The sequence below is a fragment of the Staurois parvus genome, unplaced genomic scaffold (genome assembly GCF_062004578.1).
Source record: "Staurois parvus isolate SC_StPar_1 unplaced genomic scaffold, SC_StPar_1.0 ptg000574l, whole genome shotgun sequence".
Taxonomy (NCBI): domain Eukaryota; kingdom Metazoa; phylum Chordata; class Amphibia; order Anura; family Ranidae; genus Staurois; species Staurois parvus.
The window spans coordinates 5355513-5366458 of NW_028318370.1; the positions used below are offsets into that span (position 1 = coordinate 5355513).

Below are 10946 nucleotides of genomic sequence, written 5' to 3' on the forward strand. Positions count from 1 at the left end.
TTCTGTGTTGTGTTTATCGATTCCAATATTCCCTCCCAATCTAAGTCTTGGAGAGCAGCTCTCAGCCTAGAAAAATTAGCTCTCTTGAAATTGAGCGGTTTTATTTTTCCTGTATGTGCTCTCTGTTTACAGCTAACAATAAATGAAATCATGTTATGATCACTGCTACCCAGATGTTCTTTTTATGGATATTCATAATAATGGTTTGATATTACCAGGTCCAGCAGAGCATCATTCCTAGTAGGGGCTTCTATGAACTATACCATAAAATTGTCCTGTAGTAGGTTTAAAAATGTTTGCCCTTTAACTGTTCCTGCAGTATTACTCCAGTCAATTTCTGGGTAGTTAAAATCCTCCATTATTATCACTGTCCCAGCCCTTGCAGCCCTTTCGCGGTATTTCAAAGTTACGGCACTGCGTTACTTTAACTGACAATTGCGCCGTCATGCAACGCTGCACTCAAATTACATTTAAGTCCTTGTTCTCCCACAAATAGAGCTTTCTTTCAGTGGTATTTGATCACCTGTGCGGTTTTTATTTTTTGCGCTATAAAAAAAGGCGACAATTTTGAGAAAAAAACTGTATTATTGACTTTTTGCTATTAAACATGTCCAGTAAAAAAAAATTAAAAAATCAAATTTCGTCATAAATTTAGGCCAACGTATATTCTGCTCCATGTCTTTGCTACTAAAAAATCCCAAAATGTGTAAATTAATTGGTTTACATGAAATTTATAGCATCTACAAATGGCGGTATATATACTTGGATTTTTAATTTTTATTTTTACTAGTAATGGTGACTTTTAACGGCACTGCGGCGGACATTCTGAGACTGGGGGGGAACTGACTTCTCCAGTGACACCAATACAGTGATCAGTGCTAATAAAAAGGCACTGGGCAGGAAGGGGTTAACATGTGGGGCGATCAAAGGGTTAACTGTGTGCTGTTTTACATACTGGCTGAGTTTGTGCTTCACTGTAAGCCAACTGCTTTGCATGGCTCTGCTAGGCAAAAGCAGTGTGCAGGAGCTGACAGGAGAGAGAACTGTTTTGTTTACAAACAGTTCTCCTCCTCGTCAGAGATGCTCGACAATCACCGGCAGCCGGTGATTGACAGCCGCAGTCACGAATGTTGGCACGGGCAGGGCACGCACGCACCCCCTACCTGAAGATGCAAAATCACTGCCTATACTTCTGCTATAGGGCGGACGGGAAGCAGTTAACTAACCTTGGCTTTGTGCTTACTAAACAACTTTTAATTTCATGAACAGAATGTTCTCGGTAAACTGGAATGTACCTATAACCATTTGACACCCAAATGGCGTCCGCAAAAGTGCATTACCTTTCCGGGAGGCCGCCATATGGTGTCCTCCCGTACATGCGCAGTTTGCGCGCTTGCAGAGCCGCGCAGTGGCGCGATCTGTCACCGGCCATGTACCTCGGACACGGCCGATGACAGATCTGAGTACCGGTCCCCGTTGCCGATACCATGTGACCTGCTGTGACCAATCACAGCAGGTCACATGACAGTTGTATACAATGGATGGCTTCATTCATTGTATACTACTGCCTAGCTGTGAATGGTCACAGCTAATCACATGCACATGACATGTGATTAGCTGTGGCCAAATCACAGCTAAGCACAAAAAAAACAAAAACCCTGAATGAATCGATTTCATTCAGGTAAATGCTTGCTTATAGCAAAGTAATACTTTGTGTAAAAAAAAAAATACTGATCACTTCCCCAAAGTAGTACAATGTTATTATGGTAACATTGTACTACTTTGAACATAGTGAAATATGAAAAAGAAATCTTAAAAAAAAGAAAAAAAAATTAATAAAAAATTAAAAAAAAAAAAAAATATATATATTTTTTTTTCATACTGTCACCAGTCAGTGTCCCTGATCACCGCCATGCCAGTTATATGATGACGCTGTACTGCACTGGTGACAGTATGTAAAAAACAAATAGTGAAAATAATTTTTTTTATCTTTTCATTTTCCGAAAAATTATGAAAAAAAAATACGACTTCAAAAAACTCGCCATGCCTCTTATGAAGTACGTCGGACTGTCTACTCTGCAAAAAGGGGTCATTTGGGGGATATCTGTACTATTCTGACATTCTTGGACCTCAAGAAATTAGATTGGCTGTCAGTACTTCAGGATTGATCAATATTCAGATCTATACCATAGTTTGTGAACTCTATAACTTTCCTACAAACTAAAAAATACGTCCTAATTTGGGTTATTTTCACCAAAGACATGTAGCAGAATACATCTTGGCCTAAATTCATGAAGAAAAATTATTTATTTGCAAACTTTTATAACAGAAACAAAGAAAAACGTGTTTTTTTTTCAAAATTTTCTGTCTTTTTTGTTAATTTAGCAAAAAATAAAAACCCCAGCAATGATTAAATACCACCAAAAGAAAGCTCTAGTTGTGTGAAGAAAATGATAAAATTTTAGTTTGGGTACAGTGTTGTATGACCGCGCAATTGTCATTCAAAGTGTGAGAGTGCTGAAACCTGGAAACTGGCCTGGGCAGGAAGGTGTAAAATTGCCCGGTATTGAATTGGTTAAGGAGGAACGGCTCCTCCAGGCACACCTGCCCTTAACCTATCAATTTATACATGTGCTCCTACTATGGAGGCTTTGGAAATTTTAGTTAGGTCCACAGTATACAAAGGACCCTTGACGCGGGACTGTGGCTTACGCATGTATTTGCAAATGTGTGCAAAGAAAACCTCTGTTATTAACGCAAACTGTTAGAGCCAAGTTGGTTGTTTCGCAGGCTGGCTGGTAGGTGTTGCTGGGAAATCTTTTGTCAGTTAACTAACTTTTGCTTTGTGCTTACTAACCAACTTTTATTTTCATAAACAGAATGTTCTCTGGGGACCAGAATATTGTTATCTATATAAGTGTCCTCGGCAGGGGTGGACTGACCATTTGGAAACTCAGGCACTGCCCGAGGGCCCGGGACAGTAGGGGGTCCCATGAGATGCCCCTGGTACCTTTTACATAGGCTTTTTTGAGTTTGGGCAAGGACACAGGGGCCCCATGATCCCCTATTGCCCGGGGGCCCCATGAGTTGTCAGTCAGCCCCTGGTCCTCGGCCATGAAGGTTTGTAGAACTTATGATCTTGTTTGCTATATTTCTACTACGCACCATATGGTGAGTTATTGTAACATCTACAGTATAATGTATTCTGATTGGTGCTTTATGGATACCGCCCAAAGTATTCGGTGTTATCTCAGTATTTAAACTCAAACAATAATAAAAGAGTTTTGATTTCCGCATTTCACACCTCAGTGTCTGAATTGTATTATTCCCAAAGTACTTTGTACCTGGCATGATTGAACGGAGGCTGCCGGCACGAAATTGAATTATCCTAACAGAGTGCATTGCTTTGTTCTTTTTAATCAACACACATGTGAACGAGCCCTAACACTACCCTCTTCCCAGACTGACAGTGCTGCTGTCCAAGGGTGTCTCAGTTGCTCCTCCATCCTGAGTGGAGACACCCTAAGGGCTCATAGCTGTCAGCTTGTAGTCATCATTAAACTGTCACGGCACTGTGGAGAGCTATGGTAATTCACTGATTCTTCCTGTCAGTATACCTGCTTGCCCGTACTCCCTGTACATCCCATACATCCCATACATCCTGTACATTCCATACATTCTGTACATTCTGTACATCCCATACATTCCGCACATCCCGTACATCCCGTACATTCCGTACATCCTGTACATTACGTACACCCTGTACATCCCATACATTCCGTACATCCTGTACATCCCGTACATTCCGTACACCCTGTACATCCCATGCATCCCGTACATCCCGTATATCCCGTACACCCTATACAGCCCATACATTCTGTACACCCTGTACATCCCGTACATCCCATACACCCTGTACATCCCATACATTCTGTACACCCTGTACATCCCGTATACCCTGTACACCCTGTACATTCCGTATGGGCAAGCAGATATACTTACAGGTCTGAAGACATAGCTCCCAATTTCAAGGAACTGATTCCTGATTAGGAACAAAGCCCTCTGTCCTCTTCATTTGTCCGTCATTTTATTCTGATCTATATAGTTGTATATTAAATGCACTATTTATCTATTTATTAAGTGTTTCCCAGTGCTAAACCTTTCATCCAGTTTCTAAATTGATGCATTTGTAAAATTCAAAAGCCAATATAAAGGAATAGTAGTGCTAAAAACAAGCACTTGTGGGTTTAACCAATCATTATATTTTTGTATAATTCTCCTTTAGGGGGGCATGACGGGGGGTATGTCCTATGCCTACATACAGTATGTCTGCTAATAGATGTCCCTTGTTTCCATCTCAAAAAGTTGGGAGTTATGCGAAGGAGACCTGCATGGTTCCAGCAATCTGCTGATCGCTTACGCAATTCTTTACAGCCTCCTGCAACCAAAAATAATAAATACATTTTTTTACCTGCAAACAAATGTACATTTATTATTTTTTGTAAAAAGATGAACTTATCTTATGTGACGTTTCACATATATGCAGATTGGATGTGGTTTCTGCATGCATCTGATCCGCTTGACATGTGAAATAACATTGCTTCCTATGGTGCCTGTTCACATACTGTATGTCTGGTGCACTGGCGGTGTGGATTCGGTGCAGATTGAAAAAGAGTCCTGTATGATTTGTGAGCAGTGCAGTCCTGTTCAGGGGCGGATTACAGGCTATTGACTTCTATGGGAACCGTTCCTTAACCTTATATGTGTGAACAGGATAACATCCTGAGCTAATCCTGTCCTGAACCTGATGTAAACCTGACATGAGCAGGTGAACAATCCTGTATCAATTAGCTGAACAACTACTGTGTCAGTTAGTGCCAGTTTACATATATGCAGATTGGATGCGGTTTAAACCCCATCCAATCCGCATGACATGTGAAAAACATTGCTTCCTATGCACCATTGCTTCCTGTTCACATATGTCCGGTGCACTGCATGTGCGAATTCAGTGCAGATTGAAAAAGAGTCCTGTCCGATTTCTGAGCAGTGCGATCCGGTTCAGGTGCGGATTACAGGCTATTGACTTCTATGGGAACTGTTTCTAAACTGCATATTTGTGAACAGGATAATCCTGAGAGCTAATCCTGTTCTGAACCTGATGTAAACCTGACCGGTGAACAACTACTGTGTCAATTAGTGGAGGTTCACATATATGCAGATTGGATGCGGTTTAAATCCCATCCAATCCACATGACATGTGAAAAATCATTGCTTCCTATGGTGCCTGTTCACATATCTCTGGTGCCCTGGCGGTGCAAATTCAGTGCAGATTGAAAAAGAGTCCTGTCCGATTTCTGAGCAGTGCGGTCCGGTTCAGGTGCAGATTACAGGCTATTGACTTCTATGGGAAGTGTTTCTAAACTGCATATCTGTGAACAGATAAAATCTTAAACTAATCCTGTCCTGAACCTGATGTAAACCTGACATGAGCAGGTGAACAATCCTGTAACAATTAGCTGTGAAACCTGAGCTTCAATCCGCACCGCACATGTGAATCAGCTCTGAGGGTCAGTTCACACTATAGAAATGCAGTCCAGATGCGTTCCGGATGTGTTTCTGCACATGCGTTTTTGAAGCATCTTTGGCACATTCCGGTGCTTTTTCGATGCATTTTTGACGCGTTCCAGTGCATTTTTGATGCATTCCGGTTCATTTTTCCCGCTTCTTTTTCTTCCATTTAAATAGGGACATGTGAGTTTTTGGTGACTTCCGGTGCGTTTTTGATGTGTTCCACTACAGTTCCATGTAAAAAAAAATGCAGCCTGTTGTACTTTTTTTTCTGCAACCGGAACGCACTGGCACTTGCAAGCACTGATGTGAACTATGACACTGACAACCATATCACCTACTTTCTGTGCATTTTGGATGCAGAAAAAAAGCAACTGAAACGCATGAATTGTCACCCGGCCCTGAAAGCTGAACTCCAGCAAGCACTTTATAAGCAGTTACAGGAATAGGCTTTTTGTTTTTGCCTTTTGGGATAAAAGTTTTGCAAAACAAAAGCTGATCATTATCAATACCCTGAAAATGGTTTGTCTCAAACCTCTAAGGCTAGGTTCACATCTCTGCAGGCCGCGTTTTGCACAGGCACGAGAGCCCATTCATTTGAATGGACTCTCATGCCCCGTGACACGCAGGGAAGAAGTCCCTGCACTTCTTCTGAAAACGCAGCCTGCATGGGAACCTCGGTCCTAGTATGGCTGTGATTTCCAGTGCGGGCGGCATACCATTAGAATTAATGGCACCGGCCCGCGGGCCCACATTCCTCTGTGCGGGTGCACGGATTTTTGTGTGGATCTGCAGTGGCACCACCCGCACAGATGTGAACCGGGGGTAACTCCAACGACATGCTGGTAGGTGAATTGGATCCTGTCTAAATTGTCCCTAGTATGTGTATGTATGAATGTGAGTTAGGAACCTTAGATTGTACACCCCTTGAGGGTTAGGGACTGATGTGAATGTACAATATATATGTAAAGTGCTGCGCAAATTGACGGCGCTATACAAGTACCTGAAATAAATAATAAAATAAATAACTGCCTTTTTTTTTGCTGGACAGCTTGGTCTGGTAAATGGAGTTGAGAAATAACAGACTTACTGACAGGATCACCAGGTGAAAACAGAGAGGAGGAAAAGCCCTAATGCAGGCCATAGATGGGTCAATAATCGGCCGATTTTTTGACTGAAAAAATAAAGAGCCGATTTTTGCACCGTTAGTGGGTTAATTTATCAGCCATTTTTCGGGGTTTTGGCACATTTTTTTCATCGGTAAAGTTGGAAAATTCGTGGCCCATTTTGATGATGGGCAAATCGGACGATCGTTTTACTGATAAAAAATCTGCGCATGAGCCGTGACTTGCAAGAAGAAGAAAAAAAGAAAAAGAAGAAAAAGAAGAAGAAAAATAGTAATAAGAAGAAGAATTCCAGTCTGCTATTATATTTGACATGAAAAAGTCTTGCGGTTGGAACAATGTATCTATTTGTATCCGAATAAAAACATCTGTACCCAACATGGATACAAATGGATACATTGTTGCAACCGCAATACTTTTTCATGTCAAATATAATAGCGGAGCTCTCTGCAGGGACAGAAGTAATTAAATGCTGGCCGATTTTTTTTACCGTTGTTGGTAACATTGGCGGATCGAACAACCAATTTTTCTTTTCTTTTTATTAAAAAACGTCCGGTTTTCGACCCGTCTATGGCCTGCATAAGGCTCCATTCGCACTTATGCAACTTGTCATGCAATTTTGGGGTCCAAAGTCACATGACATGTCGCCCTCCATGTTTCCCAATGGGTACCATTCATCTGTGCGACCTCAAGTCGCAGTGACTTCAAAGTAGTTCCTGCACTACTTTGGTCCGACTTTCATGTGACTTGAGGGCCATAGACTTCAATGTAAACCTTCCAAAGCTCACACCTGAATGTGGTACATGCAACTCGTGTGCGACTTTGTACAGCACAAACAATTATCCTTGGTCAAAGCCAAAGTCTCACTTATCCAAAGTCGTGTGAAAGCCGCACTGTAAAGTCGCAGTGAAAATCGCACAATTTTGAAGTTGCACAAGTGTTAATGGAGTCTAAAAAAGAAAACGAATTCAATGCGTTTTGAAGACAAAACATTTTGATAGATCGGTTTGAATTTCTTGTGATGGCGAAATCAGATCCTACTCACCTAATACTTGTAAAATAGTTGTATAGATGAAGGTCCCTCTAGGAGATGACAGTTCACAGGTATAATTTCCTCCATCAGATATCTGGGTGTCCTGGATGGTCAGTGTTATATTGGTCAGTGTCATTCTTGTACTGCAGTTGTTGTATATCTGTGATCCTCCTTTGGTGTGTGGGACATATGAGAATAAACACCGAGAATTACTGATGTGATGGATCTTCCATATAACTCCCGATATTTGGTCTCCAGAATCCCCTCCACATTGTAGAACTGTAGAATTGCCTCTTCTCCCCACCACAGCAGAAATATCTAAAATCAGGAGATCAGATTTTTTTAGCGAACGGTTTATTGACCTCCAAAGTCATGTAATATTATTATTATTATTATTATTATTATTATTACTATACAGGATTTATATATTATTATTATTATACAGGATTTATATATTATTATTATTATACAGGATTTATATAACAGTTGCTCAGCACTTTACAATATAACAGGAGACAATACAGCAACAATACAGTTCAATACAAGAGGGATAGGAGGGCCCTGATCCTTGGAGCTTACAATCTAGGAGCAGGGACGGACTGACAACTCAAAGGGCCCCCGGGCAATAGGGTATCATGGGGCCCCTGTGTCCTTGCCCACACTCAAACAAGACTATAAAAAAGGTACCGGGGGCATTTCATGGGGCCCCCTACTGACCCCGGGCCCTCGGGCAGTGCCCGAGTGCTCTAATGGTCAGTCCGCCCCTGTCTAGGAGTATCATGTATTGTCACTAGAATCTCTGATATTAGTCTTGTATCGTGTATTATCACCAGGATCATTGATATTTAGTCGTGTGTCATGTATTATCACCAGGATCACTGATATTTAGTCGTGTGTCATGTATTATCACCAGGATCATTGATATTTAGTCGTGTGTCGTGTATTATCACCAGGATCACTGATATTTAGTCATGTATCATGTATTATCACCAGGATCATTGATATTTAGTCATGTATCATGTATTATCACCAGGATCATTGATATTTAGTCATGTATCATGTATTATCACCTGGATCATTGATATTTAGTCATGTATCATGTATTATCACCTGGATCACTGATATTTAGTCATGTATCATGTATTATCACCTGGATCATTGATATTTAGTCATGTATCATGTATTATCACCTGGATCATTGATATTTAGTCATGTATCGTGTATTATCACCAGGATCACTGATATTTAGTCATGTATCATGTATTATCACCTGGATCATTGATATTTAGTCATGTGTCGTGTATTATCACCAGGATCACTGATATTTAGTCATGTGTCATGTATTATCACCTGGATCACTGACATTTAGTCATGTATCGTGTATTATCACCAGGATCATTGATATTTAGTCATGTTTTGTGTATTATCACCGGATCATTGATATTTAGTCGTGTGTCATGTATTTTCACCAGATTCACTGATATTTAGTCATGTGTCTTGTACTATCACCTGGATCATTGATATTTAGTCGTGTGTCATGTATTATCACCAGGATCATTGATATTTAGTCATGTATCATGGAAAAACCTCTATTTTTCTTCCGTAAAAAAAAAAAACGGACCGGACGAAAAACAGATGCGAACGGATGTAAACGGACAAAAAATGGATGTAAACTGATAAAAAACTGACGTAAACTGATGAAAAATGGATGGAAACTGATGTGAACTAATCCATTTTTTCTTGGAAAAAAAAATTTTTTTGCCGGAAAAAGAAAACAAAAAAGGAATGGACGAAAAACAGATGTGAACGGATGTAAACGGACGAAAAATTGATGTAAACTGGTGAAAAACTGACGTAAATTGATGTAAAATGGATGGAAACTGATGTGAACTGATAAAAAAAACTGATGTGAACTGATCCGTTTTTTCTTGGGAAAAAAAACCATTTTTCTTCCGTAAAAAAAACAAAAATGGAATGGACGAAAAACATGCGAACGGATGTAAACGGATGAAAAATTGATGTAAAATGGTGAAAAACTGACGTAAACTAATGAAAAACGGATGGAAACTGATGGAAAATTGATGCGAACTGATAAAAAAATTATATGAACTGATCCGTTTTTTCTTGGAAAAAAAAACATTTTTCTTCCATAAAAAAAAAACCAAATGGAATGGATGAAAAACAGATGTAAACGGATGTAAAAATGGATGTAAACTGGTGAAAAACTGACTTAAACTGATGGAAAATGGATGGAAACTGATGTGAACTGATCAAAAAAACTGATGTGAACTGATCCATTTTTTCTAGGGAAAAAATCCTATTTTTCTTCTGTAAAAAACCCCAAAACAGAATGGACGAAAAACAGATGCAAACGGATGTAAACGGATGAAAAATGGATGTAAACTGATGAAAAACTGACTTAAACTGATGAAAAACAGATGGAAACTGATGGAAAACTGATGTGAACTGATCCCTTTTTTTTAAAAAAAAAAGTGACTGAACTGATGAAAACGCCCTGAACTGATGAAAAGTCCCTAAATACAAACTCCATTTTAATAGCGGTAACCTCCCTGCCCCCACCCTCCTCTCCTGAACCCCAGTATAAAGCTCTCACCTGTGGATGATACATCCCGGTATAGGAGCAGCAGGAGAGCCAGAAGATACATGATGTCTGCAGAGGAGACTCTGAGGTCTGTAAGGTTTGTGCTACGGCCATGCCACCGTTACAGCTATTAACAGAGTCGCACTTCCTGTGTACATAATGCTGTTCCTGGAACTTATATATTGTGGTCAATCAGTGGTCACAAACAAAACCATCATTGAAACTAAGGTGTATTTATATAAAACAAAAAAAAATTGCAGAGCTATTTGTCCTTCAACACCCCATGTACATTCGTTATGTGTGAACTGGGAGCAAAGTCAGATATTACAAGGCTTATTTCTCTCCAGATTGAATGTTATTAACCACTTGACCTCCTGAGGATTTACCCCCCTTAACCTCCCTAGCGGTATTCCCGAGTGTAGCTCGGGGTAAAATGTCAGTACCAAAAGCGGTAACCCCGAGCTACACTCGGGCTTACCATGCGGCGCTGCATAGGGAGTCCCTGCAGCACTTACCTTGTCCTTCGCTCCCACGATGTGTCCCCTGCAGCGTCCCCGGCCATCTCCTCCGGCCGATGCCAGCATCCGGCTTACGTGCTCCGGTCCCTGTGACGTCGGGA

At 40.6% G+C, this 10946-nt stretch overlaps 1 protein-coding gene across 1 annotated transcript in view; it reads right to left on the reverse strand.

The window, feature by feature from the left end:
* The window catches only part of LOC149450482 (cell surface glycoprotein CD200 receptor 1-B-like), a 53516-nt gene extending 43125 nt beyond the window's left edge, over window positions 1-10391 (reverse strand). The window contains exons 1-2 of the mRNA XM_089691928.1: window positions 10340-10391; window positions 7738-8043 (exon numbers count right to left, since the gene is read on the reverse strand). Coding sequence (XP_089548054.1) covers window positions 7738-8043; window positions 10340-10391 — 358 coding nt within the window. The remainder of the gene's footprint in view (window positions 1-7737; window positions 8044-10339) is intronic.
* Between the last annotated feature and the right edge of the window lie 555 nt (window positions 10392-10946).